This window comes from Pelecanus crispus, chromosome 1 (assembly GCF_030463565.1).
Source record: "Pelecanus crispus isolate bPelCri1 chromosome 1, bPelCri1.pri, whole genome shotgun sequence".
Lineage (NCBI taxonomy): Eukaryota > Metazoa > Chordata > Aves > Pelecaniformes > Pelecanidae > Pelecanus > Pelecanus crispus.
Window position 1 is genome coordinate 57,344,316 of NC_134643.1, and position 22,064 is coordinate 57,366,379.

At 52.1% G+C, this 22,064-nt stretch overlaps 2 protein-coding genes across 5 annotated transcripts; both read left to right on the forward strand.

The window, feature by feature from the left end:
• Positions 1–224: 224 nt before the first annotated feature.
• PHF5A (PHD finger protein 5A) lies at positions 225–7,208 on the forward strand. Of its 3 annotated transcripts, none has more exons than XM_075718453.1 (5): positions 284–293; positions 1,734–1,757; positions 2,696–2,801; positions 3,183–3,349; positions 6,499–7,208. In XM_075718453.1, exons 3-5 carry the CDS (start codon positions 2,759–2,761, stop codon positions 6,586–6,588), a joined length of 300 nt encoding a protein of 99 aa, XP_075574568.1. In that variant the 5' UTR covers positions 284–293; positions 1,734–1,757; positions 2,696–2,758; the 3' UTR covers positions 6,589–7,208. The 3 variants fall into 3 exon arrangements, with proteins under 3 accessions (XP_075574554.1, XP_075574568.1, XP_075574563.1); XM_075718448.1 differs by lacking the exon at positions 284–293 and adding an exon at positions 680–867; XM_075718439.1 differs by lacking the exon at positions 2,696–2,801 and having other exon boundaries at positions 225–293.
• Positions 7,209–13,494: 6,286 nt separating this feature from the next.
• Positions 13,495–21,753, forward strand: TOB2 (transducer of ERBB2, 2). Of its 2 annotated transcripts, none has more exons than XM_075726160.1 (2): positions 13,495–13,537; positions 18,004–21,753. In XM_075726160.1, the coding sequence occupies exon 2, from the start codon at positions 18,090–18,092 to the stop codon at positions 19,110–19,112; it is 1,023 nt and encodes a 340-aa protein (XP_075582275.1). In that variant the 5' UTR covers positions 13,495–13,537; positions 18,004–18,089; the 3' UTR covers positions 19,113–21,753. The 2 variants fall into 2 exon arrangements, with proteins under 2 accessions (XP_075582275.1, XP_075582357.1); XM_075726242.1 differs by lacking the exon at positions 13,495–13,537 and having other exon boundaries at positions 17,539–18,174; positions 18,271–21,753.
• The last annotated feature ends 311 nt before the right edge of the window (positions 21,754–22,064 follow it).

Below are 22,064 nucleotides of genomic sequence, written 5' to 3' on the forward strand. Positions count from 1 at the left end.
GCGTCAAGAAGAGGGCCACAGGCCGGGACGCGGGTCTCCCCTGGGCCGAGGAAGGTTAAGAATGGAGCGGCTCTTCAGAGAGGGTTTTCTTAGCAGCCCTCCGCCCGATCACGCTCCGGCGTTCCCGTCCGGAGCGGTGCTTTGGCAGGCGCTGTGCTCACCCCAACCAGGACCGGGGGCGGCGGGGAGCGCGGGTCGGAGGTGAAGGCGCGGAGCGGCGGCAGGCGATTTTCGCGTCGCCATGGCCAAGCACCACCCGGACCTCATCTTCTGCCGCAAGCAGGCGGGCGTGGGTGAGTCCCGGCGGGGTCCCCGCTCAACCCTCTCTCCGCTGCGGGGTGAGGGGGAGGCGTGCGCGCGCGTGTGTGTGTGTGTGTGTGTGCGCGCGCGCCGTTAGCGGCCGTTAGGCGCGCGCGTGGCCGTTAGGCCTGGCGGGGGAGGAGGGGCGCCCGCCTCGCCCCTCCCTCTCCATTTTATCCCACTTTTATTTTGATGTTTTGCCCTGTTTTATGGGTTCTTCCGCTGCAGTGGGAGAGGAGGCTCCGTAGGGAGTGGGGGGCCCTGACCCTGTCCGGGGTGCTCCCCCCGGGGGCCCGTCCAGACGCGCAGGTGCCCCCGGGCCTCCCTCGCTAGAGCTGAAAGGCTTTAACGCGTGCGTAACGCAGCCCCTTGTTCCTCGGGTGGGGGGGAGAGGCAGGTGAAGTCGGTGGCTGCACACAGAAAAACACGATTTTGCTGTACTTTACTCCTGTTGCGTGGGCCATACCCGTGCAGCCAGGAGAACGAGCTGAAGGCTTCAGCCTGCACTGGGAGCATCTTTCTGGCTGCAGGATAATTTTTTTTTTTCCAGATTATATCTGCACACGGGTAATCAGATTTATTCTCTTCACTTGGGTCAGAATTTGCCCTGCTAAGTCTTAAAAAAGTCTTACACAAGATTAGAAGTAAAGACGTCTCCTCCAGATTTTTTTCACTTCTTGGAAAAGCAAATTTGACATGCAGTTTTCTGAAAGGACTGTAAACACAAAATATGCAGCTGCACCGTCCATAGGAAACTTCTTTTTAGAATAGTTAATGCAGCTAGCAGTCTGTCTGTGTTGAAAGTTCATTTTCAGCCTGGCAAATCCCTTGACCCTCAAACTTCAATTAAATCACTATTTAGTCTTTGTGAATGTGGACATCCACTCTTCAGAACTTGATATTTATTTATGGCATTTATCCAAGCTACTAACATAATTGTTGTGAGTTTCCTAGACAAGTGACAAGACTTTAGGATACATTTAATTACTTTCGTATTCAGAAGTGAAAAAGGTATTTGGGCTGCCTGAAATCAAATAAACACTTGATTTTTTTTTTTTTTTTCTCATTAAAATCAGTGTAAAAACTATGCCAAGGCTCATGTATAGGTTTTCCTTCGGTCAGGTACATTGGCTATGTTTGAAATGAAATAATGAATGTAGTGAATAGTGATAGTGAATGTTTTCTTACTGTCAATGAGTGTTATTGCACATTCACTATGCATCTAAACTTTGATTTTGGTAAATGTTTCCAGGAGGATATGTATTGTTTATCATAAATATGTTTGTATTTATGCTCAAACTGTTTCTGTGGTTTACTTTTTTTTTAAAGACTGCTCACTGCAGAAGATAATTATTTGACATTCAAGCTTGTAGTTACTTATATTTTTCTCCTGCTTCTGCCTAAAAAATTTTTTTTTCTTCTTTTTCTTACAGCAATTGGAAGACTTTGTGAAAAATGTAAGTATAGCTTCTACATATAGTTGCTTGAGAATATGGTGTTGTGGTTAGAGCATACAGTTTGGATTTGGGGATTGGATTCTATTTTTGCTTTAACCACAAACTTGATGTCGCTCTTTGAGATGGGAAGAGTTACTTGTGCATTGCAAGTGTAAATCAATGAATACTTACAAAGTTACATGCTCAAATAGATTGTCACACAAATGCATGCTGTTCTAGAGTATATGCTGCCAGCATTTTCAGTAGCTGAGGCTACAGTGGCATCTTGATTGATTCCTTGTAATCTGTAATACAAAATGATCAGCCTGATCATTTCAAAGCAGGAAAAAAAAATGCATTTTTGGAATCTGACTTCTTCACACCTTGAGAAAGGTTCCCTTCAGCATCTAGGAGAATAAGAAGTGGGACTGGGGGGAACATCTAGAGTTAGTGCAGGAAAAAACCCACAGAAACAAATGCCAGTGCTCAACTGTAGAAGGGAAGAAAGAATATGATCTGTCATTAGATCCTTGTAGGGGAACAGAACAAATAAGATGACTAGTTTGTGACTCAAACATAGTATGAAAATAGGCAAAGTGGGGAGAAGCACAGTCTGAAGCAACAAGGTTGTTTTCAAGAGCACTCAGCAGTGAAACGGATTCCCACTGGTAGTAGTTGAGGGCTGTCGAGCTGGAGATTTAAGAGCAGGTTAGATGAGCTGCTTGTGGGAGTCAGGATTAGGTGCCTTGGGAACTGGTAATAGGATACGAAGCCTTTCATCCCTAGGTCAGTGTTTTGGATAAGGTCCAGCACAGCAGAGGCTGTCGATGGCATCTGATGGCTGCTTGCCTGTATGATATGAGTACTTGAGTTTCACTCAGTTCCTTGTGAGAAAGCAAGAGCAACTTTTGTGAAATGGCTGTTTATGCCAGTTTGCCCTTTCTTTGGCCTTCTCACAGATGAAGGATTAAAAGGACCACGAGTACAATCTCTTTGAGGATAGTAACTCCAGACTTTTGTTGATGTGGCACTGTGGGAGAAGCTTACACTGCTGCTTCTGTGTAGGTAAGGACACTAGTCCTGTCAGTCCAGCGTTTTTTCTCAAGTGAAAAATTCAAGAAAAGTTCTAGAGTAAAAGTAATGGTATGATCTAAGCAGGTGTTGGCTAATCACAGAAGTGACTTTGGGTTTCTTCTCTGATTGTGAATGCATGATTAAAAAAAGAAGAAAAAAAGAACTCAAATATTGTAGGCTACTGGCCCTTGTTCTTCTCAAGTCTGCGTGCAAATACAAAGTTTCACCCTGTGCCTGCAAAATTAATTTCTGCAGTTCCACTGTATTGTCTTTGAGTGTACAGGCAAGTTCTTTGACTAGAAAGCTTTTCCTCTTTGATGTGGGGGTGGAGAAAAGGACGTTCTGTGACCAAAGGCTCTGCTGTACTTGCAGGTGATGGCAAATGCGTGATCTGTGATTCCTATGTGCGGCCCTGCACTCTCGTGCGCATCTGTGATGAGTGTAACTACGGCTCGTACCAAGGGCGCTGTGTGATCTGCGGCGGTCCAGGAGTGTCTGATGCCTACTACTGCAAGGAGTGTACCATCCAGGAAAAAGATGTGTGTTGTCATCCAGTCTCCTGTTGAATTGGTTATGCCTTTATTTAGTAGCCATGCTTTAAGGGGTTTGGAGGTAGTGAAATCAGTGTTGAGACATGGGACAGTTGGGTTCCACTACCAATATTGGCACTGTTTTTCATTACATTGTGCCTTTCTTCCCCTGTTGGTAGTTCCCTGTGTTTGCAAAGCATTTTGAAGTATCGTAGCATTTTGAGTTTTGCAACTCTCTTCATCTTTGAAGAGAAGGATCTTTGACTGCTTTGCACTGCACACTCACGGTTCACTTCCTCCCCACACTGCTTGTTACAGCTTGAAGTTGTTATCTTGCTAGATCTCTCAGCCTAGGTTTTTTCAGGGTCAGAGATACTACAGACACTGCAAAGGCAGTGGTAGGAGCAGCTCCTCACTAGGAGTCCATTATCAGCCACTGCCCAAGGGCCCGTACGGTACTGTAAGGCCTATGGAATCATCACCTGTGTTTTCCTTTGGATTACAACATAAAGTTAGATCTTTGTGTCCTGTGTCTGCACTACTAATTGCATTTTACAAGTGTAAAGTTTCTTGTATAATTTCAGTGTGATATGATTTCATTTTTTTTTTTTTACTCTTTTCTGGAATGGCATATATTGTAGACCTCTATTTTTCTGCTAACACTTTTTGGTGTAATGATCCCTTATTTCTATAGTCAGTGCTGTTTAAACTTCTTGTGCTGAAAGATAGCCACTGCACATATGAAGTGAGGCAGCTGTTCACCCCTTGTAAGGTATTTGTTAATATCCAACACAATGAGTGCAGGACGTGAAGAACTGCAAATGAAGTGGTAGAAAAACCTTAGGGAGAAGCAAGAACATGATGTTTACAGTTTCAATATCCCCAGAATACGGACCTGATAGCTGTGAGAGTGTCTGTTAAAGGTGGCGTAGTTTTTGGTGCTTTGCAAGTGCCATTTCCAGCACACCCTAATGACAGCGGAGAACATGCTGAGCAAGTGGTTCAGATTGATTTAGAGGAACATGTTCAGCTGAGTGAGTTGCTGGTTTAATTCTCTGCAGTGCCTACGTTTTCTCTAGAGGCCTGCAGCTAAATTCAGGACAGGGGCAGGTCCTCGCCTGAATTTAGTCATTAGATCTGACAGGACCATAATCTTTCTTAGTATCTAAATATGGATATAAGTGCTGTGATGGTGGTGCTGCCTCCTACTTTAGAAATGCTGTGAGAAACGGTAGTTTTGTTCACTTGCCTTTGGAACCAAGACACCTGGCTCAATAAGTCACAAGTAAAATAGTCTTGGTTTTATTTTTACCAATTCATATTGACTCCCAACAGGTATTTTTCATAACCTAAGCTCACCTGTAGCTTATCATGTCTGGTTCAGGTCTGAAATAGCCAGCTGCTCTGCAGGGGAGGGTTGTAGAACGTGTAGAGCTGGAGGAGCAGGAGAATGACAAGTCAGAACTGAGGTATTTTATATGACAGCTGGATGAAGACAGTTGTTCTGTACCAGCAAACTCGAACGTTAGGGATTATTGCAGATGTGAAGTTGCAGATCTGAAACAGCAGATTTGACATGAATGACTTACAGGATTGAAAAGTGCTGGCATAGGTGCCCAGAATGAGAAAAGTTAGGTGTGCTGCCTGTCACAATTATGGTAGCTGGTACAGATGTGAATAAGAAGAGCAGATAGACAGAGCTCTATACCTGAAGCTCTAACACTCCAAGGTTTCAGTCACAGCTCTTCCATCATCCTCAGAGAAAGACTGGAAAAGGCAATGAAGCAAGAAAGCACATGCTAAAATGGAGGGAGGAGGTGGAATGCTGTTGGGCACAAGGCAAAGGGCCTGGTTACTCTTGGTTCACTTGTTCTGATGGAGGAAGGAATGAGGTATTGTTCCACCCCACTCCAATTTGTGCGTAAGGGCCAAAATCCCACCCTGTCACCCAGGAGAGCTCTGAGTTGCAAAAAGTAATCTTTTCTTGGGGATAGGAGCATGCTCATGTGCTGCCTCCTTAGGAGGAGGTGGAAGAATGAGCAGAGCCCTGCAATAATGCTGTCAAGATTGTCACAGACTCCCTGGATCGTGGGAGGCAAGGCTTGGAAGAGTCCTACTATTGAGGTTCAAAATCAAATAAGGAGACAGTAGCTAGAGATGGGTTGTGGCAGGTGTATGGGGGAGGGATGATGTCTTTTCCTCCCCCTTCTGCCGTTATTTCTACCATGCAGACCCTCCCCACTGGATTGCATCTCCTGCATAGGAGCAGGTATCAGTGGGGCAGCTTCAGTGCAGTTTCTACAGCGGCTGACATCTGCCCAGAGGCTTTCTAAATCTAATCCACTCAGGCTTACACAACAGCGAAGGACACGTGTTCCTCTGCCTGCTGGGCCCCTCACAGCTGCTGTTGCCAGCCACAACACTTTGCCCTTAAGAGTTATGCAGATGCTGAGCTCAGGCAGACCACGGACAAATGTTCCCTGGTACACCGAGAGGTACATCTCTGATTTGTGTTTGCAACCACAGCTCTTGAGGTGGGTCTCTCCCGCTCCCCTTCGTGCTTTTCTTGTGGCTTTTTTCTCACCATCTACTGGAATTCACGTACAAGAACTTATCCGTGTAGCTGCTGTGAATAGCTGTCCTCTCCCAAGATGACCATACAGCCTCTGCAGTAATCAATCCAGGATGCAGGAAATCTGAGATTTAGTTCTGCTGTCACAGCTGAGAGGGGTCCCTAAACACAAGAATGACTTGGTGACATCTAAAGCAACAAGATTCTTTTTGGCTAAGGGGGGGAAAGGTTATTCCTCTGGGCCCTATAAATCCTGTGTATCCTAATTTAGAAAGAATCCAGTCTTGAGGCACTGAGCATCCTTTTCATTAAACTGCTGATGTTACACGAGCTGTTTTCCATCTCACCCTGAGGAAGAGAATGTCCTAGAGTAATGTTAAAAAGGCTTCCGTCCTCTTCCCTGTTCCACTCTCTTGCTGCTAGTAACCAGAATTGGAGGGCAGTGTGTCTGCACAGGTGTTCAAAATGTGTGTTGAGGACAGGGTGAGGAGCGTGGGAGCTGAGAACCTACTAGAACTACTATGTAGGTGGTGGTGATGTTCTGTTTGCCCATCTCCTAACTTAACATCCTCTTTTCTTCTTACAGAGAGATGGTTGCCCTAAGATTGTCAACCTGGGCAGTTCCAAGACAGATCTCTTCTACGAAAGGAAAAAGTATGGCTTCAAGAAGAGGTGATCCTATCCATACGTGGCTACATCTCCTGTCGGGTTGGCAAGAAGGTCTTGGAACATCTCTGGACTTTACTATTACTGAAAACCAGTTGATTTTTTTTTTTCTAAAGCAGTACAAATTCAGTAGTATACTTGGGGTTGGAGAAGTAACAGACTGAGTGGGGACTGAAACCTGATCAGAACTGACTATCAGAAAGAGTACATGAGGATTACTGTCTCTTGCCTTTTCAGAAGCTCTGCTAGTAGCTGCCCCAGCTTGCTATAAAAATCCTGGTGGGCAAGTATTTACACATGGAGGAGACCAACTCAGTAAAAAGCAAGTGCCATTTCTGGTGTGGGGGAAAACACATTGCGGTTGTTCTTCCCGGACCTCCTCTCAATTGTTTGAAATCACCCCATGCATCAGTATTGAAGAACAGAGCACCAATCCCATATGTCTGCTCCTCCCGCCTCCCTTCCTCCAGTATATTTCCATGCTGCCTTGTTTTGTAAGGAACCTGCTCATGGCTGGTGCCTTCCTAGGGAGAGCACAGCTGTTCCATGTTTTCTTTGACAGATTAATCCAAGGCCCTTTCTTGTAACCATTTCTGTAGGATGCATACCAATAAAGCTTCTTCTTTTGGGGTGGGTTTTTTTTTTTTAATAACAAGGATTTCTCTCCAGTTCATTGTGTGCCTAGCCTCTCTGGAGCTTTCTGGGGACGCGCAGGATTAGCCCAGCTAGAACTGCACAATGGGTTATCTGGTTTCTGACAGTGTCTGCTTATGGCCATGTGACCTTGCTGCAAGGAGCTTCAGGGAATGGCTATCGCTTTTGTCTGCCTGTGATCCCAGCCACTGATCATTTTGTCCTGTAGCATGAGGATCGCTGAGCTTGTAACCCTTATCCTAGCTAATACGGCTGTGGATGTTGTTTCACCATGCAAACATCCAATCCCTTTCTAAAACCTACTAAGCTATTTGACTCGCTATCCTGTTCTTGTGAATAAGTTAAAGCCTCCTCTGCTGTAACTGGAAACCAACTATTGTGTTCTAGGCTATTAGCTGTATGCATGCTGAAAACCAGAGGCTGCTTGTTTGTCAAATACCAGTACAGGCTAAAAGCAGTCTGTCGGCTCAGCAGAGATCTGGGAACGGTCGCCTTTAGGCAGAGGCGGAACAGAGTTCCCTACTAGTGTATGCACTCCTCAGATGGTTAAATTAGGGTCCTAGCTCAGCATGCCCTGTAGTCCTTAAAGTCTTCATAGTCTGAGCATAGCATGTGCTCCGGGAACTGGATTATCTTTGCGCAGTCTTGGGGTGCAGAGCCTGTTTTGTGCCCCTTCACAGATTTCAGTCGTTTCCCTGAAGTTAATACTGATTCCTCTCACTCCTTTCTGGCTTAAATGCCTCTTCTATCTGCTCCAGACATTTAGGTGTTTCAGCTAAGAGTGAAAACAAGCAGACAAGGTGTGATCATCCTTCCCTTAAAAGTCATTTCTTCCTGCTGTAGCTGACTGTATCTGTGACTGGTCCTACAGCTATCTCAGCTGCTCCTCCCTCTCTTCCCCCCAGCTATTAATTCTGTCAGGTTTCTCTTCCAAGCTTCTCGCAGTCCTGAGAGTATCTGTATGTCTTCTTCCCTGCACCATGGCTCCCTTACACAGCCTCTGGTTAATTTTTACTGATGTGGATGCCATTTGCCAAGATGTTCAGAACAAACTGGTTTTTTGGCTCCACCAAACCCATTCTCTCAAAGGAATTCCACCTAAATAGGCAGCTGCTGCTTGTTCCTTACTGGGAAGCCTATGTCAGAGCCATTATCAGCCGTGTTAAATTCTGTATTTCTTTAAAAGCAGGGCATGACATGCAGATTTTTTTGTACCTGGAACTTTATCACTTCAACCAGAATTTATCACTTGCTCTCAGTCAGCCTGCCCAAGTTATCGCACTAGGAACGCAGAAGGTTTATATGTATTTTTTTCTTTCCCAGAAGTTTCTAAGATAACAAAAGTTGTTTGGTGAAGGTAGAGTGAAATTAAGTCTGAATTATTTCTTTTGTCTTGGAGTTATTGCCTCTGGTGCAGGGACCCCTAGAAGATCTAATTTTAGAGCAGCCCTTGTTCCCAATCATTTAGCGGGATCGGCCAGGCAGGGGTTTGCTATAGAGGTATGAGTGTCCCTGTCCCTTCCCCCAACCCCAAAAATGGCTGAACATACTTACTTTCTTGGCACTCTCGGTGCCCTCGCTCTGACCGCTGGGTATATCGGTCTGTGTTCTGGCAGCAATGAGAGTTAAGCTGCCATTTCTAGTTGTTCTGAGTCACTGGGCAGGTGGAGAGAAGGAGGGACAGGCTTTTTCCCCTTTGCCTTGTTTGCTCAGACAGCTCTGGGGAGAATGCCAAATGCTGCTGGTGCTCAGATCAGTTCAACGCTGCTGCCTTTCTGGTACTTTCAGAGCATGGACGGGCTGTTGCCCTGAAGCTGCTAATTCAGCCAAGGGTAATGGATACAGTTGGGTAGCCCAAAAAAACTCAGCCTTGCTTGTGTGGTAATGATTTCTGTTCACCAGCGAACGAAACCCAGGCAGGGCCTCTAGAAGTGCAATATTTCTTACCTAAATAGATTTTTAAAGTACTTGTCCAGTAGAAGGAGATTTCCTGGCAGTACTGGAGACCAGAGCACATGCTGAAAGGGCGAGCTTCCCTGCAGGGGGGGGAACGAGACAAGACGTGTCCTGCTACAGTGTGCCTGCCAAGTTCTGGAAGGGCTTCATCAGACCCTGGAGTCTTAAGCAGCCCGATTCAGGGGCTCCCTGGCTGCCAGCTGTGAAGCACTTGCATGACAACTGCAAGGAAGGGTGGGAGGGACGGCTGTGTCTCTGTGGCAGCTGAACCCCCATGGTGCTGCCTGCAAATCCTAAGTGCGTAGAGCTAAATGTGCCTTCTTGCCATTACTTTTCTAGGTAGGGTTATTGCTTTTTTTTTTCTTTTTTAATTAAAAGGATGTTATGCAATAAGTAAAAAAAATCCCTTTGTTTCAAATATTTACATGGGGGGGGGGGGGGGCATGGGACCTCTTGGCCTATTAAGTAATTGGCCTCTTTGTTGCCAGTACTAACAGGGCATCACTGCGTTCTGAAATGTAGATGTTCCCTGTTACACAACTCTTCAGACCAGCTACCAGCCACAGCTACAACTGAGTTCAGCAAATAGCTCCATAACACACCTCTGGTCCTTTGAACCATCTAGACCTTGTCTTGACAAAGCCCTTGTGCCTGAAGCATTAAGTTTCTTTAAAAAAAAAACAAACAAAGGTAGGCAAAGGCCTTGAGTCTGCCTGTGAGCTTTCCCGGCAGGAGTTGCATAGACAAAATCCTGCTTCTGAAACCTTATCTGCACAGGAGCTGTTGTTTTCTCATTACAGGGATCAGCTGGAGATGTTTGCCTGTTTCAATAGCAGCAAAGAATTTTTCATTTCCTTGAGGTTGTCATGTGACTTGAATGTAAAGAGGATTCAGGGTATGGTGGTGTTAATTAGGCCCAATTATAACCTGACTGCCCTTCCTTGGCATTAAATAACCCAGCAAAACGAGCTCTGTCCTGGCAGCCTGGCAATTCCTTCCCTCCCCATGCACACGTGATTTGGTAGCTTTGCTTTGACGTAATAGCCAAATGGCTGAGAATGCGTGAGCGGATACTGTGACAGAATTCCTCTGCCTGCATGTGTACCAGGGCGACACGATAATTAAAGGAGCATGGTCAAGGCACAAGTATTTTAAAGAGCCCTAATGTGCAACACCCTCGTAGTAACACCTTATTAAAACAACAATAGAATTTTAGAAATGTAATTGCCTTTTTTTCTTAATGATGCTAAAAATAGTGCAGTCATTTTAATTTCCTGATCTCTGGCTGACAGCGTGGTTTTGTTTCCAGCAAAGCAAGGGAGTATTAGAAAAAAAAAAAAAAAAAAGCCTTTTTTTGTAACTAAACTCCTTTTAAACTAGGAGTGATGAAAATAAGGCTGCTTATAGTAGCTCTCATAAATCTTCCCCTTCTCTTCCTCCCCCTTCCTCTGCAGAAAAAAACCCCAAAGTTGTTGGGTTTTGTTTGGTTGGTTTTTTTTTAAATCAGTGGGAAAATGAGCAAGGATGGCTGCTGTAGCACTGCAGCTAGGAAGGACAGCATTAACAGATTTGTTAACGCATGGTGTTGACTGACTTCAAAAGAAGTCCTCTTCAGTGGCAAAGGCAGTACCAAAGGTAAAGGGTTCCTGAGTGGGGGAAGACAAACCAAACTCAGAAAGAAGCTGAGGATCTTGGTGGAAACGGGGCAAGAGAGGAACTTCATATTTTTGCACTTGGGAGGCTGTTGCTACAGAGAATTATTTAACCAGTGGGATACGGAGCAGCTCAGGAAGTGTCTGTGGTCTTTGTCCCTTTTGGAAATGGGCAATAAATTAAACATTCAAACGTAACTATTATTGATAAGATCTGATTCCAAGGTGGAATGTGACTCCACGGTGGGATTTTTCTCGGGAATTCTTCAGAACCAAGACAAACAGACATTTCACAGGCCAGGCAAGCCAGCCCCACTGCAACAGGGGCTGCGGTAGCACTTTGGTCACCGAGACCAGTTCTCCCTCCCTGATCTGCTGGTGTCAGCTCCGAGGAGGATGCCTGACACGTGGCTGGGAGAGCCTGGAAGTGCCGTTCTTGGCGTCCCACTTGTTTGGAGCTTTACTCAGATCAAAAGCTACCCTTAATTGGTTTAGTGGTGGACTTGGTAGGGTTAGGTTAATGGTTGGACTGGGTGATCTTAAAGGTCTTTCCAACCTAAATGATTCTACGATTCTTATGTGCGGACAGCGAGAGCCCTTTGCAAGCGACGTCTGTCTGAGTGATGGCCCGGGACGGTAGAATACGTGGCCTGTGGTTGCCGGTAGGGATTTTCTGTGTTTTCCTCACAACTAGTAATAGGTCTGGTTTAAAATACCAAGCATGCGCCCTTTAAACACATATGGTGATATCATACGTGAGACAAATACAGCCACCCCGTAAGGCTTCTCCGTGCGCGGCTGCGTTGGGGGATTATTTGTTACCACGCCCAGGTATCCCCTCCACCCCAGAGCAAGTGCGCTTCTTTTTTCTTCATTGTTGAGGTTTATTTGCGGAATAAAAAGCCATGCAGTGCCTTCGCGGCTGAGGGCCAGCTTTTGGGGCTGCAGGCGCCTGCCACCCAGCCAGCCAGCCACCCGGGTGGCCCCGGGGAAGGTCATCTCCACGGCTGTCCTCCCCCAGGGCAGCACGCAACCCCCGCCTTGCGCCAGCTGCGGTGACGGCTCCCCGGGGCACTACGGCGGGCGAGCCCTGCCCGGCCGGAGCCCTCGAACACCCCACGGTGCGGGACGGGGGCGGCCCCGCCGGGGCAGGCCGCGGCCGCCCTGGCGACTACAACTCCCGGCAGCCCCCGCGCCGCGCCCGGCACCGCCCTCCCGCGCACACCTCCTTCGGCTCACTGGCTGAGGCAGCGCACCAATCCCAAGGCGCCGCCGGGCCCAGCCAGCCAATGGGAAGGCTGTTGCTAACACGCCGCAGTTATTTTTAGCACGGCCGCCGCTCGCGCACCTTGCGGGTCCCTCGCCTCCGCCGCGGCCGGGCCGGCCCCCTCCGCTGAAGGCGGAGGCGCACAGGCGTGCGGCGTAAAAGTAGTCCGCGGGTTCTACGCCGTGGGACGGGGAGCGCGGGGCTGAGGTGTGGTGGGGTGCCCCGGGGCACGGGGCCGTAGGGGTGGCTGTGCCTGCCCCGGCCCTCCCTGGGGTGACGCCGGCAGGCCGTGCTTGGCCTTGCCCCGCTGTCCCCTCAGGAGATGGGCCTGCAGTGTCCCCCCCTCCCCGCCCGTGGCGGCTCCCCCCGTGTCACAGGGCCGGGGGTCCCGAGGGGTTTGCACCGGGGGAAGGAGCCGGCGTTCTCCTCACGCCCTTCTGGGCACCTCTCCCCAGAACTCTCCCGCCCGCGCCGTTAGCGGGGCTTGGGGGCTCCGGCACAGGAGCGCTTCAGCACTCGGTTGGGGCTGTGCAGGGGGCTTGTCCCCTCGGGACCCCGAATTCACCAGGGCCCCCCTCACCCCGGGGCCGGTCCTGCCACAGGGCCGGGGCCTGGCAGCACCAGGCCCTCCGCAGCCTGCTGTGGCGGCTGCTGCCGAGCACCCGTCGTGCGCAGAGGCGAGGAAAACGCCGGCCAGTTCCTTCCCTCCGGTTCCTTCCCTCCCCGCTCCCGTTCGATCACCTCGCCGTGCCCCCCCCCCCCCCCGCCTCAGGCTAAGCCGCTTGGGGAAATCCTCAGGTCAATCCCCATCCCCGCTAAACCCCCGGCGCCCAGAGTCGGGGCATACCCCGGTGCCACGCAGCTGGCAGCGCCCCTCGCTGCGGCTGCTGCACCGGCAGCGGGGGGAGAAAAAGGGAGAAAAAAAGGGAGAAAAGGGGAATTAACGGGAATTATCACACACGCACCCCCCACCCGTCCCTGGGCGCTGCGGGCGGCGGCGCTGGGCGAGCGGCGAGGGGAGGGGGAAGTAGTCCCGGCCCGCCCTCCGCGGCCGCATCACGCTGGGCGGGAGCGCGGATCCCTGCGCGGGGTTGCTAAGGGTGAAAGTTTGCCGTGAGTTGGCTCACTTGGGGCCAGGGCGCGGGCGGCTCCGGGCCGGCGGGGCGAGGAGAGGCGAGGCGGCGGCGACAGCAGCACCACCGCAGGCACCGGCACCCGCACCCCCACCTCCGGGCCGTCCCGCACCACCTCCGGGCCGCGCCGCGCCGCAGCCCCCGGGCCCGCCCCGCGGAGGAACCGCACCGCCGGGGATAAGGCGAGGGAGGGGACGGGACGGGGCAGGGACCCGCACGCAGCGCCCGGGCTCCGCCGGCAGCGCCCACGGCCCCCGACAGCCGCCACCAGCCGCCGGCCCTGGAGCCGAGGACGAAGTAAGTGGGGCCGGGGGTGCTCCCCTCCACCCCCCCCGCTCCTCGGGCCGGGTCCCCCCAGCCCCCATCCCCTTTGTGGGCTCGGCCTGAGGGGGCTCATCGCCCCCCTCCCCGCCCGGGGGAGGTAATTCATCCGTCCGTGGAGCGATGGCGCGGCTGCCGGCCCCGGTGGGGGGAATTAATGGGGCTTCGAGGCGGGGGTGTGTGAAAGTCATTGGGTCGGTGACGCTTTGCAGTGCCCCAGTTCACCATTTTGTTCGGTGTCCCCCCCCTCGAGTCTGATGGGGGGACGGGGGCTGGGTGCGGCTCAGCCCCGAAAAGGGCAGGCTGGGCCCGGGGGCGGCGGCGGCGAGCAGCCTGGGCTGCCGGGGGGGGGGGTGTCGGCGGGATGCCTCCTTTCCCGCACGGCGCATCCAGCCCCCGCGGGCTGCGGGGCAGAGAAGCCCGGCGATAACAAAGGCGCTGCTGGGGCTGGGCTGGGCGCCGCCGGCCCCTCTCCCGGCGGAGGGGCCCGGTCTCCCCGTGAAGGCGGGAGGGGGGGTGCCGAGGTGCCCTTCGCGGGCACGGCCGCCCCTGGGAAGGGGTCGTGCGGCTGCGGGGGAAGGTCGGGCCTGGGATTGTTTCGGGGGAAGGGAAGGTGTCGGGGGTGCTGCATCCCCCCCCCCCCCCCCCCCCCCCCCCGATCCTCCAGGCCTCGGGGGCCGCCGCCGCCGCGCTGCCCCGCCGGGTGTGTGGGGCCAGGAGCTCGCCCTTGGGGGGGACCTCCCCCCTCCCCCCCCCCGCCGAAGGGCTCTTTTGGGGATCTTGTTTGCGACCCCGCGTGCCCCACCGCGGGGACGGGGACAGGCAGCGGGGGGGCGGGCGGACACCGGGCTTGTGGCCTCCTGGGCTCCGTCCCGCAGCCGTGGGGCGGGGGGGGGGGGGGGAAGCTGCTGCGGGGTGGGGACGCGCCTCCCCGTCCCTGCCGAGAGGGAGGGGAAGGGAAGAAGGGGGCGGCTGCCCGGCGGTCCCGAGCGCCGGGCCGCGGGGCGTGTTCCCCGCCGTGGGCAGCGCCGGGGCGGGCCGGGCGGCAGGGCGCATGTGCCGTGGAAAATTTTGTGCCCTGCCCCGCCGAGCAAAAGCGCCGGGCCGGGGCGGCCGCGGGGCGCGACGGGAGGCGTAGTCCGGGGGCGAAGTAGGTCGCGGGGCGGGGAGGGGGGCGAGGACTACAACTCCCAGGGTGCCCCGCGGCAGCGGGGTTGGCGGGGGGGGAGGCTGTCCGGCCGGGTCGCCAGAAATGGCCGCTCTCCCGGGGAGGGGGCGGCCGGCCGCCTGCCTCGGGTGCGTCCCCGCAGGGCCGCTCGCCTCGAGTGGGGAAGCCCCTCCGCCGCCCGTGGGTGGGATTGGGACATGGGGGGGGGGGGGGTGGAAAGGGGGCCCTTGTCCCGGAGGGGTGTGGCCTGCCGTGGGGCCGCGGGTCGTCGTGGCAGCCGACTTTTCAAATCGGTGGAAAGGCGGCGGGTGAGGCGGCAGCCGGCCGGTTCCCGGGGGCCGGAGCTCTCTGGGGAGCTTGGAGGGATACTGGCAAGGTCACCCGCCGTGTTTGCCTAGCGAGGAGGAGAGGGCACCGTCCCCGTGTTTGCTCTCCTCTGATGCAAGTGGTTATTTGGCCTCTCTCCCCCCCAGCACCTCGGTCTGCTGATGGACGGGGGGGGCTGAGGGGGCCCCTGCGTTCCCCCCGCAGAGCAGAGGAACAGCCCTTTGTTCCCTGCCAGCACCTCGGTGTTCTGCCCCCGGTACAGTAAGCCTTTACTTTGGAAACACAACGTGGGCAAGCCTCTCTTTATAGAAGACATGTCGGAATACCTTTTACAATTGATACTGAGTTGTTTCTTGTCTTGGAACCGTGCTGCTTCAGCTGTTCAGTGTCGTCCCGTCCCCCCCTTTTATTTTATTACTACATTACCACGTTTTGATGCAGTAGAAGGAGATTGAGGGGGTTCTACTGGGGCACATCTTACCGTGTCAGCAACCTGAGGAGTCAGTGGTATCTGACTTTTTGTGCCTTCTGCAAGTATCAGCTGTGTGCAGCTACCTTGGCAGCTGTTGGTATTATTAGGCTAATTAACTCATCTTTTCCATAGTCAAGGTACAGAGTATTCTCCTTTTAGGAAGAGGGAGTACTTCTTAAAGAAAAGAAAAAAGGAGACAATGATTTCTAATTCTGTCTCCTCGCTGTCTTCGGCAGAAGGCTGATGAGGATGTGGGCTCTTCCAAGTATATTGAGGCATTTGCGTTGCAAATAGGGTGGTAACAAATTTTGGCCTTTGCTCCTTTCCCAATCTGTAATTTCTGATTTCTTAATAGATTTTGGATCTGGATTAGAATTTATCACATGAGATTAAAAGGTTTACAAACTGGCTGTTCTCTCCCTGCTTAATTTGCTGGGATCCCAAGCTGTCCTCTCCCTCAGATGCCTCAAAGCCAAAGGAGCGAGAAGGCTCCATGTAATCCCCCCTTGAGGTAGTATGGGCCGTATAAGCTCTTGTTAACATCTAGATGTGCTCTTTCAGGGGTTTTCTTTGTGCCGTTCTCTCTGGAAAAGGCCCCATCTCTGTGTTGAGACTCTTGCCTTCTGAAAATGGCTTCTTGCTGTTCTCTGAAAAAGTCTGGTTGCGTATTTCTTTGGTGTTCATCTGTTCTTATTTGAAATTGGTTAGGTCTCAGTGACCTACCAAAAGTTGTTACACTACAGTAATTCCTTAAAGCAGGTTTTAAAGGTAAGACCTCTTTTTCCATCCCCTCATTCCTGTGTTTCTTCTTGTTGCTGAGTCAAACCCAAAGGGGGTTCTGTCCAGAACTGACCACCTTGTTGGCAGACTTGCGGTGCGGTTTCTGCTTCTGGTTACCATCACCCTGAAGCCAAGCCTCTCTGAACTCAGACTAGTACAGAGAAAGCATAGAATTAGCACCTTTTTTTTTTTTTTTAATAAAGCCTCAAAATACTCAAGGGTTTCTTTAAAATTTATTTAATCCTCCTTGTCCACTAAACTAGACCAAGCAAACAAGTCTGGTCAGTTTTTTCTTCCTCTTGACCTAGGCCATCATGGATACCTGGTTGTGTTGCTGGGACTCCCAGTTTTTCAGGGGAATGCTGACACCATATGTTTGTACTCCATCCCCACCCCCAAATAATTGGCACACGTCGTAAACATTGGCTTGAGTGCTGCGTGAGCATCCCTGAAGCCCATTTTAGGAAGACGGTTGAACACAGTGTGTCTGTTTGAGCAAGGTGAGGGCAGCTGAAGACAGAGCGGCCTCTGACTAAGCTGCCAATTAAAAACTGGATATTCTGCTTCCCTCTGGAGAGGCGTGGAGGCTACTGGAAGTGTGCTTCCTCTTAAAATATCTGTGGGATTCGTTTTCTTTGGATCGCTGACAGAGCGCGGTGCTGACCTACTTGGGGGTTTTTATGTACCCAGACGAACATTGTTTGCAAATCTGTGTATAATGGGAGAATTGAGTGTTGTGGTTTTGCATTGTGCTTTTGTGGGTTCTCTCCATTTCAGAGACTTCCTCACGAGGGAGGGAGGGAGGGAAAGAGAATTACTTCAGTCTTTGGCAAGCAATTTCAGTTTTTATTAAGTAGGTACCTGATCCTGGCAGAGCTCATCTTCCCTCTGTGCAGGGATAAGCGATGTGAACTGTATTGAGCAGGCTGTTGGTACGTGTGTGTTTTGTGACCCCATGCGTGTTTCCTGCCCCCCCTCTCCCACCCAACTGAATTAAACCAGGATTTTGGGCTTGTAGCTAGGCAGAGCCTCAACTGGGTACCCTTAATAAGATATGCGCCTGCCAGTCAAGGCGGGATAGTAAATACAGGCTGGCAGCTGGTGCCTCAGCACCCTCCCTCGCTCCTCCTCGTCCCTTCTGCGCTTCTGCCAGCAGGACGCAGCACCCGGCACGACCACCCGGCCTCCCGGAGGAGAGGCTGGCCCTGCCGTCCTGAGTGCGAGCGGGTCTCTGCGCAAGCTGCCGAGCAAGTCACGAGGCTGTTCAGGTGGTGCACTTATGTTCTGGAGAGACTGGTGCAGGTGAGCCATGCTGGAAGCAGCTGAGTTGCCAGGGCATAGAGAGGCATGTTAGATGTGCTGAAATAGCTCTGCCAGTGCAGACAGTTGGCCTGCTGGGTTTCAGTGGCGGTACTTGGCAGTGAGGTGAGTATAATGTACGTGCCTGTGTGCAGGTAGCAGCTACACCCTTATTTCTTATGTAGAGGAGCAGGGAGACTCGTCCCTACCAGCCTCTCTCTGTTTTGAGGGCCAGTAGATTTGGGGTGACTCTCCTAGAGAGCATCGCCGCTTGTTAGCGTTTGTGCAAACTGCTCATTCCGCCTTTGTTAATGAAAAAGCGCAGCTGTTCATCTCAACAGGCGAAGAGTTGTTGTGTTCTCTCATCTTCATCCATCCTTTTCTCTCTTTCCCTAGGTCTGTTTGGAGCCAAATCTTGTCTATGTGTGTGTCATTTTGTCTCTTTTAATACACTGCCCTGACTTGCTTGCTGCGGAGGGAGTATGCATCTGGAGATCAAAGTTGCTCTTAACTTCATCATCTCATACCTGTACAACAAGCTTCCTCGGAGGCGGGCAGACCTGTTCGGTGAGGAGCTAGAGCGCCTGCTGAAGAAGAAATATGAGGGTCACTGGTACCCGGAGAAGCCTCTGAAGGGATCTGGCTATCGCTGTGTTCATATAGGGGAGACGGTGGATCCGGTGGTGGAGCTGGCGGCCAAGCGGAGCGGGCTGGCTGTGGAGGATGTGCGCGCCAATGTGCCGGAAGAGCTGAGCGTCTGGATCGATCCTTTTGAGGTTTCCTACCAGATCGGCGAGAAGGGCTCTGTTAAGGTCCTCTACCTGGATGACAGCGAGGGCTGCGGCGCCGTGGAGCTGGACAAAGAAATCAAGAGCAGCTTCAACCCCGATGCCCAGGTATTTGTCCCCATCGGCAGCCAGGACAACTCGCTGTCCAACTCTCCGTCCCCCTCCTTCGGCCAGTCGCCTAGCCCCACCTTCATCCCTCGCTCTGCCCAGCCCATCACTTTCACCACTGCCACCTTTGCTGCCACAAAGTTCGGCTCTACCAAGATGAAGAAGGGTGGAGGAGCCGGAGGAGGGGGCGGCGGAGCAGGGGCTGGGCAGCAGCCGAGGATGGTCAGGTCTCCCACCACCAACCTGCTGAAGCACAAGGGCCTCTCCCTGTCTATGCACTCTCTGAACTTCGTCGGGAGCGCTGGCAGCCAAGCCCCGCAGTCGCAGCTCTCCCCCAACGCCAAGGAGTTCGTTTACAGCGGCGGGTCGCCGGGAGCCAGCAGTCTCTTCTTCGATGGTGTTGCCAGTGAGAGCCAGGCCAGCAGCATCCCGCCGACATCGCAGTTCAACACCGGCACGGGTGGTACCTTTGACATGGCTCAGGTCTTCGGTGGCAGCACCAACAGCCTCTTTTTGGAGAAGTCGCCCTTCGTGGAAGGACTCAGCTACAACCTGAATGCCATGCAGTATCCCAGCCAGTCGTTCCAGCCTGTCGTCCTGGCCAACTGAACACAAGGAAGGAGAGTATTTTGGGGAGGGGGTGGGGGGAAACAAGAACAAAACAAACAAAAGAGGGAGAGAAAAGAAAAATAGAAATATACAGAAAATATTCAAATCTTATAAATATAGCTTCTTGGGAAAAGAGAGAGCCCAGTGTTGTTGCGCTGTGCTGGCAACGCTCCTGAAGCACTGACTTGTTTTTTAATTCAGTCCCTGTGCTTTTTTCCTACTCACTTTTTTACTCCTTAAATGAGTCTTGGAATTTTTTTCGGTTTGTGTTCCCCCTTCCCCCAGCCCAGGACTGGTGCAAACGTAGGTCACGATGCTCCTGATTCCCTGCACACCCCCCTGCCCCCAGCGTTGGACACAGGGTCCTTCCACCTGGGTGTAGCGATGTCGTTTTCGTACCACCTCGCTGGAGGAGGGACAGGGAGAGGATGAGTCAGTGTCGGTGGAGATACACACACTCTTGTTGCGTGCTAGCCAGAAACGGGTGGGTGGGCTTGCTTTTCTGTTACCGCTCTACGTGTAGACGGAGAGCACCTACTGTGCCCATGGGCACAGACTGTTGTGCTGATGTTGCTCCAGGCTCCCCAGCCCGGGCTGGTGTCAAGTGTTCTGCCTGCGTGCTGAAAAGCACTGACTCTTCTCCTTGACCGCACGTAGCAGGGAGGGCAGAGCATTACTGTGAAATGGCTTCTGCTCCCTTCTTCATCTGCACTTCCAGCCACGGCTACAGGAGAACAGCGCTTTGAGCTGAGCGACTCTGGTTATCGTGTGAGCAAGGGGGCCTTTCCATGCCCTCTCGGGGCCGGCCGGGTGACAGCCCCGTGGTGTAGAAACACCCCCTGCCTGTCCCTGCGGCTGGGGGAGGTGGTGCTGAGCCAGGTGGCCCCACCTGGATCCTGCCCCCGCTTCCCAGATGTTCCCCCCAGCAGCGGGGGCCGGCATCCACCGGCAGTCATCTGGGGCAGCCTCCTGGGTCTTGAGTTCTCATTCCCTGCTGTGAATTCATCATCTTGGAGAGGGAATTCCTCCTTTTTTAGTTAGAGAGGTAGCACTGGTTTTGAGGAAGAGAAAGGGCTATGTTGTTGAAGCTGCTTTCTTGAATAGTAAGCATAAGGGTTTGTGCTTTCAGCCAGGTATACACCTGACTAAATCCCCTCCCCTGCCCTTCTGGAGGAGTGGGAGGAGGTGGCTGATCTGGTGCGGAAGGGAAGCACCTAGCGTAAACTCATCATTCCAGCCAGATCACGTCAGCGTGGACGGTGGCAGGCTTGGAGCAGAGCAGGGATGGGCATCCCAGTGTGTGAATATATGGTGCCTCCCCGCCACAGGGCCAGGATCTGGGAACGCCCCTGCAGCTTTCTTACCCCGGGATGATGTGCTGCAGTTGGGCGGTAGTGGCTTCTCAGCTAGGTCGCTTCTATGTCAGGGGCTCCAAAACCCACCTTCACAGGAAGCCGAAGGAGGGGTGCTGCTTGCCCAGGCAGGGTGGAGGCTCTCTGGGAAGGAGGCCTCCTTGGAGGCTGTTGTGGGAGTATGGAAGCGTGCAAAGAGGAGAGAGATGGAGATGATGAGGCTCCAGTCTTTTGAAGTTCTCAGTTTAAAAGAAAAATAAGCTTTTTTTTGCTGCCTCCCAAACTTGAGGTTTGGTTTTCTTTTAATGGTATCTCTGGAGCACCCTCTGAAACCCACTTCTCCTGTATCTGTTGAACCAACGTGCTCTTTCAAGACATCCCTGTTTAAGGGGAGATGGGCTTGATCTTGTGCTTTTCCCGCTCCCTTCCCTCGAGCTGAGATAAAGGCACTCCAGCCCTCTTGTAGCTGCGTTGCCAATGAGCCTTTGCAGAGGTAACGGGCTGTCCTGGGGAGACTGCCGCTGCCCGGAGCTCTTTAAGGAGAGTTTCCAGCGCACCCTTCCCCTCGCTGGGTGACTGGGGGAGGCACGGTCCCGACCTCGCGCCCAGCGTGGGTTCCCAAGCAGGCTGCTTGCTATCAAGCTATGACCAACGCGGCAGGTGGGCGAGGAGAGCGGAGGCCAGCTAGCTTCCCCCAAACCGGCGCCCGCAGCCTCAACCCTGCAGGTTTCTGGACTAGGGCAAGTTGCTGAGGAATGGCCGAGCTGTTGGGTTTCCCTTTTTTTTCTTTTTCTTTTTTGAACCCTGCCACTTACGGACGTTACCACTGCCACCCCATCCCTCTCCCCGGGAGCGTGCTGCTGAGTGCCAGCCCACTTGCCACGCTGGACCGAGGGGTGCTCAGCCCGCTGCTGTGGGACCCGATCCGGTTGCCCCCCACCGTCCCCGCATCTGGCGAAGCCACCTGTGAGCCGCTGCCGCGGGACGGCATGCTCCCCTCCGGCACAGGGAGGGAGGGGAGAGGTGGGGAATGCCCCCCGGCCACCTGCTTATGTGTGTGAAGCTTTGATGCCGCTTTGCCCTGCCACACGTATTATACCTGCTTTAAAAATAGTGGTGTGAGTGGAAGGAGGAAAAGAGGAGGGACCAACCTCTTTGTATCTTAAAAGGAAAAAAGCGTGCTTCAGAAACGTTCCTCCAGCGTCAGGCAGCAATGGAAACTAACGGCCTTTTCGGGTCTTTTCTAGTCTTGGATGTAGGCGTTCAGCTTCAATTTTATTTTTTAAAAACCTGCACTAATTTACCTGGTTTCTTAGGAAGAGAAGAGAGAAAATTTTTTTTTTTAACTTTTATTTTTTATGGGTTTGTGTTCTTTTTGTTGATGTCCGTTTGTATTGAATAATTTGCTACATTTGTAAAATGTAAGAGGTATATATAATATATGTATATTTCTAACGTAAAAAAACTGTAATTTTTTTCTTTTCAAGATTTTTTCTTAAAAAGAGGAGAGAAAAAAAAATATTTTTTCAGGAAAAAAACTTTAAAAAAAAAAGAAGTGGTGAAGATTCCTTTCTCACCAGTCAGCCTCCCTTCTTTCCCT

What these genes read in the sequence shown, in the direction of transcription:
- PHF5A (XM_075718439.1), top strand. Translation starts at nt 242, where the DNA reads ATGGCCAAGCACCACCCGGACCTCATCTTCTGCCGCAAGCAGGCGGGC. An exon ending in CCGCAAGCAGGCGGGCGTGG is followed by an intron (nt 294 to 1,733) that starts GTGAGTCCCGGC and finishes TTTTTCTTACAG; the next exon opens with CAATTGGAAGACTTTGTGAA. An exon ending in GTACCATCCAGGAAAAAGAT is followed by an intron (nt 3,350 to 6,498) that starts GTGTGTTGTCAT and finishes TTCTTCTTACAG; the next exon opens with AGAGATGGTTGCCCTAAGAT.
- TOB2 (XM_075726160.1), top strand. Translation starts at nt 18,090, where the DNA reads ATGCATCTGGAGATCAAAGTTGCTCTTAACTTCATCATCTCATACCTG.